Source organism: Heptranchias perlo, chromosome 5, assembly GCF_035084215.1.
Source record: "Heptranchias perlo isolate sHepPer1 chromosome 5, sHepPer1.hap1, whole genome shotgun sequence".
Classification (NCBI taxonomy): Eukaryota; Metazoa; Chordata; class Chondrichthyes; order Hexanchiformes; family Hexanchidae; genus Heptranchias; species Heptranchias perlo.
Genome location: NC_090329.1, coordinates 22731480 through 22742466, shown reverse-complemented (window position 1 = coordinate 22742466; position 10987 = coordinate 22731480). Strand labels below are relative to the sequence as shown.

At 45.4% G+C, this 10987-nt stretch overlaps 1 protein-coding gene across 1 annotated transcript in view; it reads left to right on the top strand.

Annotated features, from left to right (window-relative positions):
* Positions 1-10373: 10373 nt before the first annotated feature.
* The window catches only part of LOC137321343 (solute carrier family 35 member F3-like), an 81025-nt gene continuing 80411 nt past the window's right edge, over positions 10374-10987 (top strand). Inside the window, exon 1 of the mRNA XM_067983730.1 lies at positions 10374-10614. Coding sequence (XP_067839831.1) covers positions 10568-10614 — 47 coding nt within the window. The 5' untranslated portion in view covers positions 10374-10567. The remainder of the gene's footprint in view (positions 10615-10987) is intronic.

The following is a 10987-nucleotide window of genomic DNA, read 5'->3' as shown; positions in this document are numbered from 1 at the left end:
CGAGCTCAGAATATTCAGAAGGCCGCCAGGCGACCTAATAGAGGTCTTTAAAGTTATGAAAGGGTTTGATAGGGTAGATGTAGAGAAGATGTTTCCACTTGTGGGGGAGACCAGAACTAGGGGCCATAAATATAAGACAGTCACTGATAAATCCAATATGGAATTCAGCAGGAAATTCTTTACCCAGAGAGTGGTGAGAATGTGGAACTCACTACCACAAGGAGTAGTAGAGGCGAATAACATTTTTTTTTATTCGTTCATGGGATGTGGGCGTCGCTGGCGAGGCCGGCATTTATTGCCCATCCCTAATTGCCCGTGAGAAGGTGGTGATGAGACGCCTTCTTGAACCGCTGCAGTCCGTGTGGTGAAGGTTCTCCCACAGTGCTGTTTGGAAGGGAGTTCCAGGATTTTGACCCAGCGACGATGAAGGAACGATGGGACGGTGTGTGACTTGGGGGGGAACGTGCAGGTGGTGTTGTTCCCATGTACCTGCTGCTCTTGTTCTTCTAGGTGGTAGAGGTCGCGGGTTTGGCAGGTGCTGTCGAAGAAGCCTTGGCGAGTTGCTGCAGTGCATCCTGTGGATGGTACACACTGCAGCCACTGTGCGCTGGTGGTGAAGGAAGTGAATGTTCAGGGTGGTGGATGGGGTGCCAATCAAGCGGGCTGCTTTGTTCTAGATGGTGTCGAGCTTCTTGAGTGTTGTTGGAGCTGCACTCATCCAGGCAAGTGGAGAGTATTCCATCACACTCCTGACTTGTGTCTTGTAGATGGTGGTAAGGCTTTGGGGAATCAGGAGGTGAGTCACTCGCCGCAGAATACGAAGCCTCTGACCTGCTCTTGTAGCCACAGTTTTTATATGGCTGGTACAATTAAGTTTCTGGTCAATGGTGACCCCCAGGATGTTGATGGTGGGGGATTCAGCGATGGTAATGCCGTTGAATGTCAAGGGGAGGTGGTTAAACTCTCTCTTGTTGGAGATGGTCATTGCCTGGCACTTGTCTGGCGCGAATGTTACTTGCCACTTATGAGCCCAATCCTGGATGTTGTCCAGGTCTTGCTGCATGCGGGCTCGGACTCCTTCATTATTTGAGGGGTTGCGAATGGAACTGAACACTGTGCAGTCATCAGCGAACATCCCCATTTCTGACCTTATGATGGAGGGAACGTCATTGATGAAGCAGCTGAAGATGGTTGGGCCTAGGACACTGCCTTGAGGAACTCCTGCAGCAATATCCTGGGGCTGAGATGATTGGCCTCCAACAACCACTACCATCTTCCTTTGTGCTAGGTATGACTCCAGCCACTGGAGAGTTTTCCCCCTGATTCCCATTGACTTCAATTTTATTAGGGCTCCTTAGTGCCACACTCAGTCAAATGCTGCCTTGATGTCAAGGGCAGTCACTCTCACCTCACCTCTGAGATTCAGCTCTTTTGTCCATGCTTGGACCAAGGCTGTAATGAGGTCTGGAGCCGAGTGGTCCTGGCGGAACCCAAACTGAGCATCGGTGAGCAGGTTATTGGTGAGTAAGTGCCGCTTGATAGCACTGTCAACAACACCTTCCATCACTTTGCTGATGATTGAGAGTAGACTGATGGGGCGGTAGTTGGCCGGATTGGATTTGTCCTGCTTTTTGTGGACATGGATACATTTGAGGGAAAGCTAGATAAACACATGAGGTCGAAAGGAATAGAAGGTTATGCTGATAGGGTTAGATGAGGAGGGGTTAGGGATAGGAGGCTCATGTGGAGCATAAACACCGGCATGGACCTATTGGGCCGAATGGCCTGTTTCTGTGCTGTGCATTCTGTGTAATTCTATGTAATACAGGTTAATCAGACCTTAATCGAATTTCAGACCTTAATCGAATTCTAAAGTATCAGTTAGAACACTCATTCTTCATACCTTTTTCTCATTCCCTTCAACACGACACTTTGCATATTCCATAGTTAATTACATAGTTATTATTCAACACTGATTTGATTCTGTTCTATCCTTGCAGCTACAGACCCGTGTGATAATTGTTAATTGTATCCATGTGATTTATATCAATTAGTGTTAATTGTATTCAGGTGGTGCATATCAATTGGGGACTCTTGTATCCATTTATGAGAGCTTATCTAGGGTGTGGAGTGGGTAATGTGGATCTCTGAGAATAAAGGCTTGGAATCAATCAGGATCTGGTGTTCTATCCTTCACCACCTTGCTATCCAATTTATACCAACAATGAGGCCCAAAAATATCTCGGTTTCTAATTCCCTTTTCTTGACTTATACTCCCGAACATTCCAGGTTATGGGCTGCGGTCTTTCTCAGGCAGGTGTTTATCTCAAGTAAGGCTTCAAGGCCCAGCTAATAAAGGAACAAAGGGAACTTGTGTGTCTGCTGAACCCTTTCTTACCCATATCTCCTATTCACTTTTATCATTAAGCAGATGGTTACAACTTTAGTATTACTGATTACATCTACCCATTTTAAGATATTACAATTTAAGAATCATGTTTCTCTACTTAACAAGCAAAGGTGAAAAGCTAACATCACAATATAAAGATTAACTTTCCTTAAAGTGTGAATTGGACAGCGAGAGTGTCTTGCAATAAGGAGCAGAAATGATGTGAAGAAACCTTGCCTTAGCTGCTTAAGCCACATGGTGCTGGAATGGTGCAGGTTCCATTCCTGGTCCTTGCTGGGTTAACTGACCCTGGCCAGGGCACCAGTTGTAGTGCTGACCTCAGGAGGTCCTGGCTATCACCCTTGTCAGCCGTGGCTCAGTGGGTAGCTCTCTTACCTCTCAGTCAGAAGGTTGTGGGTTCAAGTTCTCCATTCCAGAGACTAGAGCACAAAATCTAGGCTGACACTCCCAATGCAGTACTGAGGGAATACTGCACTGTCAGAGAGTGTTGTCTTTCAGCTGTGATGTTAAACAGAGGCCCTGTCTGCCCACACAGGTGGATGTAAAAGATCCAATGGCCATTATTCAAAGGAGAACAGGGAGTTCTCCCTGGTGTCCTGGCCAATATTTATTCCTCAACCAATATTAATAAGACAGATGATCTGGTCATTATCACATTGCAGTTTGTGGGATCTTGCTGTGTGCAAATTGGCTACCATGTTTCCTACATTACAACAGTGACTATACTTCATTGGTTATAAAGTGCTTTGGGACGTCCTGAGGTGGTGAAAGTTGCAATATAAATGCAAGTTTTCTTTTCCTGGATCTGGAAAGGAAAATTAAATCCCTTATCCACTGAGTGCGTCTGCAATTTGTGCTCCCGGAGGGTGAAGCTCCCCACCAATCGTGCTCTCCGTGTCGAAGTGCTGAATTCTCAGCAGTGTAAGGGTTAATCTATAAATTCTGTTAAACGCTACCAGAACTACACATGACTCAACAGAAGAATGAACAATCAGACTGTGTAACAGAGAGAAATGATCACTGTCAGCCACTCACTCACCCAAGGTGCAATCCAGTGTGTTGGAAGGATTCTACCTGGCATCTCAGTCAAGAACTGATGAAAGTCATCGCTCACCATTATTGGCACTGGCAGAGGTGAGTGATAAGTGAGACTAAGGACACAGATCTGACACCTTTCATTTTGCAGTTATTAATTACTTGAAACTTGATGCATTTCAAAGAAAAAAGTAACTTTAACAAGTCTCATAATTTCACAGAAGTTCACAGAAAGTTAAGATTTCACATCCACACCAACTTGCATTTATATAGCACCTTTAACGTAGAAAAACGCCACAAGGCGCTTCACAGGAGCGTTAACAGACAAAAATGGACATCGAGCCACAAAATATGATATTCAATCATTAGATGGGTGAAGTTTCATAGAATCATAGAATGATACAGCACAGAAGGAGGCTATTCGGCCCATCATGTCTGTGTTAGCTCTGAAAGAACTATTCAATTAATCCCACTCCCCTGCTCTTTCCCCATAGCCCTGAATTTTTTTCCTGTTCAAGTATTTATCCAGATCCCTTTTGAAAATTATTATTGAATCTGCTTCCACCACACTTTCAGGCAGTGCATTTCAGATCATAACCACTTGCCGTATTAAAAATTTCTCCTCATCTCCCCCCTGTTTCTTTTGCCAATTATTTTAAATCTGTGTCCTCTGGTTACTGACCCTCCTGCCACTGGGAACAGTTTCTCCTTATTTACTCAATCAAAACCCCATATAATTTTGAACACCTCTATTAAATCTCCCCTTAACCTTCTCTGCTTTAAGGAGAACAATCCCAGATTCTCCAATCTCTCCGCATAACTGAACTCCCTCATCTCTGGTACCATTCTGGTAAATTGATTGGTTTTGCAAACTGCGAGCTGGTTTAACACCAACTGATGGCATTATTAAGCTCAAACTACTTTATTTATTCGCGTGTCGAGCAAGCACCTGCATCATCCAATGAAGATCTTTCTCTGTGACTTTCCAAGCACGTAGAGAAGGAATCATTGATGAGGAACGCATGAGGTGGAAAGTATAATGAGAAGTGACATTTGGCATCCAATTGCTCACTCTGGCACAGAGCCTTGTCTGACAGGAGCCCAATGCTAGGCATGGAGCCCAGTGGGCAATGGAAAATTTACCCTCGATTATAGAAAGACTTGCATTTATAAAGCGCCTGTCACAGCCTCAGGACCCCCCCCCCCCCCCCAAAGCATTTTACAGCCAATGAAGTACTTTTTTGAAGTGTAGTCACTGTTGTAATGTAGGAAATGCAGCAGCCAATTTGTGCACAGCAAGATCCCACAAACAGCAATGCTGTTAAAAACAGATTATCTGTTTTTAGCGAGGTTGGTTGAGGGATAAGTATTGGCCAGGACACCGGGGAGAACTCCGCTGCTCTTCTTCCAAATAGTGCTATGGGACCTTTTACATCCACCTGAGAGGGCAGACAGGGCCTCGGTTTAATGTCTCATCCAAAAGACGGCACCTCTGACAGTGCAGCACTCCCTCAATACTGCACTGGGAATGTCAGCCTAGATTATGGGCTCAAGTCTCTGGAGTGGGGCTTGAACCCATGACCTTCTGATTTAGAGGCAAACGAGCTGCCCACTGAGCCACAGTTGAAACCTTAACTCATTATCTCCACTATAGCTCATTATTACCTAGAAATGCCAGCCGTTGTTAATTGTGGACGGCCTCTCAACAAACTGCTCTGCGCTTTCTGCGGCCAGCCATTCAGCAGAAGTTTTAACCCCTTTTCCTGTGTCCACCTCCCTCCCCTCTCCCTCCCTGCCTCATCCTCAGTAACATTATCTAAGACCCCCTGGGTGAAAGTGTTTATTTATATTAATGATTTGGATGAGAATTTAGGAGGCATGGTTAGTAAGTTTGCAGATGACATCAAGATTGGTGGCATTGTGGACAGTGAAGAAGGTTATCTGGGATTGCAACGGGATCTTGATCAATTGGGCCAGTGGGCCGATGAATGGCAGATGGAGTTTAATTTAGATAAATGTGAGGTGATGCATTTTGGTAGATCGAATCGGGCCAGGACCTACTCCGTTAATGGTAGGGCGTTGGGGAGAGTTATAGAACAAAGAGATCTAGGAGTACAGATTCATAGCTCCTTGAAAGTGGAGTCACAGGTGGATAGGGTGGTGAAGAAGGCATTCGGCATGCTTGGTTTCATTGGTCAGAACATTGAATGCAGGAGTTGGGATGTCTTGTTGAAGTTGTACAGGGCATTGGTGAGGCCACACTTGGAGTACTGTGTACAGTTCTGGTCACCCTATTATAGAAAGGATATTATTAAACTAGAAAGAGTGCAGAAAAGATTTACTAGGATGCTACCGGGACTTGATGGTTTGACTTACAGGGAGAGGTTAGACAGACTGGGACTTTTTTCCCTGGAGAGTAGGAGGTTAAGGGGTGATCTTATAGAAGTCTATAAAATAATGAGGGGCATAGATAAGGTCGATAGTCAAAATCTTTTCCCAAAGGTAGGGGAGTCTATAACGAGGGGGCATAGATTTAAGGTGAGAGGGGAGAGATACAAAAGGGTCCAGAGGGGCAATTTTTTCACTCAAAGGGTGGTGAGTGCCTGGAACGAGCTGCCAGAGGCAGTAGTAGAGGCGGGTACAATTTTGTCTTTTAAAAAGCATTTGGACAGTTACATGGGTAAGATGGGTATAGAGGGATATGGGCCAAGTGCAGGAAATTGGGACTAGCTTAGTGGTATAAACTGGGCGACATGGACATGTTGGGCCGAAGGGCCTGTTTCCATGTTGTAACTTCTATGATTCTATGATTCTATGATTCTATTGTACCTGTGCATTAGCTTTTAATGATTTGTGTACTTGGACTCCCAAATCTCTCTGCTCCTCCACATTCCTAATCTCTCACCATTTTGAAAATGCTCCGGTTTGTCTTTCTTGGGTCCAAAATGAATGACCTCACACTTGACCACAATGAACTCCATCTGCCACCGTTTTGCCCACTCAATGAATCAGTTTATGTCCCTTTGTAACTTCCTACTCCCATCTGCACGACTTACTGTTCCTCCTAACTTAGTGTCATCTGCAAACTTGGATATACAATTCTCTATTCCTTCATCCAAGTCATTGATAAACATTGTGAACATCTGAGGTCCCAGAACAGATCCCTGGGGAACACCACTAGTCACATTCAGTCAATCAGATTGCATTCCCTTTATCCTCACTCTCTGTCTCCCACTTCCCAACCAATTACCAAGCCACGCCACAAGGTCACCTCCAATTCTGTGCGCTCTCAATAACAGTAGCGTTCTGAAGGTGGATCAGAACGAAATTCCCTTATTTTCTGAAGAAAATTTCCCAGAGGAGGCAGCTAATTCAGGAATTATTCTAAATGAATGTAACAGAGGTCTTCACAAGGTGAGACAGAGAGAGGCAGGAGCAGAGACTACTGAGGGAAGGCTGAGAAATTTAAATTAAAGTTCTGCCGGTTTCACATCTTTGGGGCTAAGGAGCAGTGGGCACGCAGGCTTGGCTGTGTTTTACGATCAATACTTCATAGGATCATAGAATGATACAGCACAGAAGGTGGCCATTTGGCCCATCATGTCTGTGCCAGCTCTTTGAAAGAGCTATCCAATTAGTCCCACTCCCCTGCTCTTTCCCCATAGCCCTGCAAATTTTTCTCCATCAAGTACATATCCAATTCCCTTTTGAAAGTTATTATTATATTTGCTTCCTTTCAGGCAGTGAATTCCAGATCATAACAACTCGCTGCGTAAAAAAAATTCTCCTCATCTCCCCTCTGATCCTTTTGCCAATTATCTTAAATCTGTGCCCTCTGGTTACCGACCCTCCTGCCACTGGAAACAGTTTCTCCTTATTTACTCTATCAAAACCCTTCATAATTTTGAACACCTATTAAATCTCCCCTTAACCTTCTCTGCTCTAAGGAGAACAATCCCAGCTTCTCCAGTCTCTCTACATAACTGAACTCCCTCATCCCTGGTACCATTGTGGTAAATCTACTCTGCACCCTCTCCAAGGCCTTGACATCCTTCCTAAAGTGTGGTGCCCAGAACTGGACACAATACTCCAGCCAGGGCCTAATCAGTGATTTATAAAGGTTTAGCATAACTACCTATGCCCCTGCTTATAAAGCCCAGGATCCCGTATGCCTTTTTAACAGCCTTCTCAACTTGTCCTGGACATCTTCAAAGATTTGTGTACATGCACCCCGAGGCCTCTCTGTTGCTGCACCTCCTTTAAAATGAAGAGGGTAAATTTTATGAATTGTAATGGATGGAAAATCATGGGCTGAGCACAAGCTCCCAATGGGCAAGGCTCTGCGCTGCTAGAGTGTCATTGGAAGATCCACCTTCCTGTTGCTATTGCAATAGAAAAACCCAATGAAATCAATGCATTATGTTTAAAGAACTACAGCGACTCGTTAACTTTATGTCAACACTGGGACAGCTAGCTTGGCACCCTATGTTTTCCATTCATCTCAGCGTTCGAAATACCTGGACCATGTCCCCTCTGAATCTAGGCTTGCCAACTCTGGTTGGACATATGCCTGGAGGTTTCATCACATGACCTCCCATCTCCACCTCCACCATTGGTCCACCAACACATCCATCATCGCAACGTAACGCCTTCCCACGGCCAATTGAGAAGCAGCAAACAGGCTCTTTATTACCCAATTGGATGATTCTCAACTTCAATCAAACTGCCCCTTTTCCCATCTCCAATCTTTATTATTAATAATATTATTTTTTTCAAAACACATAATTTTTTTTTTTAAACGTCCCAATGATTTTCCTCCCGTGTGTTTTGCTGGCAGCAGTGTCCTGGAGATCAATCTTCAATTCCTGGAGAGGGTTGGCAACCCCTTTTCTCAATCCTCCCCTCTCTAATGAGACCCTGAGTCCCTGAATTAGCCTTGCCACTCTTCTCTGAACCTGAAATAACTTCCTGTGAGCAAGAAAGTGCAATTTAATTTAAAAACAGTCAGTCTTCCTCCGTGAGGCTAGATGCAGTTCAGTGAATCGAGCCAGATACTAAAAATTGGATGAAAACAATTGCTCGGTTTAAGAGGAACAGCTGCTGCCTTGTTATCTCTTTCTGGAAGAACACCTGGGGTCGGTGTTGTGTGCCCTCCCCTGGCATTAACAGAGTGTTAACGGCCTCATCACCCCCTGTGCTCACTGACCTACATCGGCTCCCGGTCTGGCAACACCTCGATTTAAAAATTCTCATCCTTGTTTTCAAATCCCTCCGTGGCCTCCCTATCTCTGTAACCTCCTCCAGCCCTACAACCCTCCGAGATCTCTGCGCTCCTCCAATTCCAGCCGCTTGTGCATCCCCTGATTTTAATCGCTCCACCATTGGCAACCGTTCCTTCAGCTGCCTAGGCCCTAAGCTCTGGAATTCCCTCCCTAAACCTCTCCGCCTCTCTACCTCTCCCTTTTCTTCTTCTTTAAATTGCTCCTGGAAGAAAAGAAGAGCAATGAAGATTATCATGTGATCGGTGCAGAACGGAGAAATCAATTATTGAAGCACTGAAGCAGAAAAAAGGAACCACTCGCTCAATATTGAAATAGGATCATAAAATGATATAGTCGTCAGTCAGGAAATCGTTGTTCGAAGATTAGCTGCAATCTTGGCCCTGCACGGGGACAACTGAAGGAAAATAACTCATTTAGTGTACGGGGATAAAAGGCATTGGGCTGGGCCAATGGGATTAGGTTTGCCCAATGGGTTTGTGCTGGGCCAATGAATTACTTTTTGAAGTGTAGTCACTGTTGTAATGTAGGAAACACAGCAGCCAATTTGCGCACAGCAAGACCCCACAAATAGCAATAATGGGATAATCTGTTTTAGTGATGTTGGTTGAGGGATAAATATCAGCCCTAGAACTCCCCTGCTCTTCTTCGAATAGTACCATGGGATCTTTTAAGTCCACCTGAGGCCTCGATTTAATGTCTCATCTGAATGATGGCACCTCTGACAGTGCAGCACTCCCTCAGTACTGCACTGGAAGTGTCAGCCTAGATTATGTATCCGGAATAGGCCTAGAACCTACAACCTTCTGGCTCAGAGATGAGAGAGCTACCCACTGAGCCACGGCTTATAAGTTCAATTACCCCGCCATCTATTTATTCAAACACCTGTCTGTAATGGTCTTGATACAAGCGATAGTGTGTTGGGGATTATTATAAATTCAGACTCTTTTAGGGATTTGGGGGGTAGGTGTTTGATGAACCCTCACCCTCACTGTTTGAATCCTGGTCTGTTAACTCTCTCAAAGTGGAGTCTCCAAGATTCAGAAGGAACTGGGAGCATCAAAACCTATCTACTCAAGCCTAGGGTTGCCAACTCTGGTTGGATGTATTCCTGGAGGTTTCATCACATGATCTCCTCCCTCCAACCATCCCACCCCCACACTACCGCCATTGGTCGTCCAACACGTCCACGCTCCCACCTTCCCAGCCAATCAGAAAGTGAACAGGCTCTTCCTTACTCGATTGGATGATTCTTTGACTGTCAGTCAAACATCCTTTGCTTTCCCAAGGCCAACATTTTTATAACTAATAACCAAAAGTGTTGAAAGAAAATCATTTTGTTTTAATGCCCCTATGACTTCTCTCCTGGGTGTTGTTGCTCTCAGCAAGTGTACTGGGGATGAACCTTCAATTCCTGGAGACTCCAGGGCAATCCTGGAGGGGTTGGCAACCCCCTAACTCAAGCCTTAGTGGTAGATTTGGGTGAAACCTAGGCTACTTTCTGGCTGTAGGTTTTTATTGGAACAGTGGAGGGTCGACGATCATTCAGTCTGCCTCCCAGTGGCGTGGCTCGGTGCAAAGCTCAGTGCTGAGCCCCCCCCCCCGCCCAATAAAATAAATCAAACATCTTCCACTGGAAAGAGAGAGAGTGAAAGAAAGGCAAACACACACCAGACGGCAGGTGAGGAAAGAGGAATAATAAAAGTACATCCGAGAGAGAGAGCGAGAGCCGCCTGTGCCTGAAATACAATGAGCAGATAGCTCCGGGTGTCGAGGACTTACTTGCTGGTCGAATCTGTCCCTCTTTCGCCACACTCTTATTCCGTCTCTCTCCTTCCCATCGATGGGAGTCAGCGAGTTCCCAGATAGCAGGGCGAAGGCGACACTCACGTAAGGAGACTTCAATAAATTGCAGGATCAGAGGGTTTTTAAAAGAAACAGGCAGCCCGGAGATTGAATGAATCGTTCTATGCAAGAATAGAAATGGAGGGGATTATTCACTGTGATTTTATGCATTTAATTAGTGCATATTTTTACAATGTGCAGACAGCTGGAGGTTGTATCAAGTGCATGCATCTTAACTTCGAAAGGTCCACTTTAACCATTACTAGTCACGTCACTCCCCTTTAAGGGGCATCGCGGCCACGTCGCTCCCCTTTAAGGGGCATCGCGGCCACGTCGCTCCCCTTTAAGGGGCATCGCGGCCACGTCGCTCCCCTTTAAGGGGCATCGCGGCCACGTCGCTCCCCTTTAAGGGGCATCG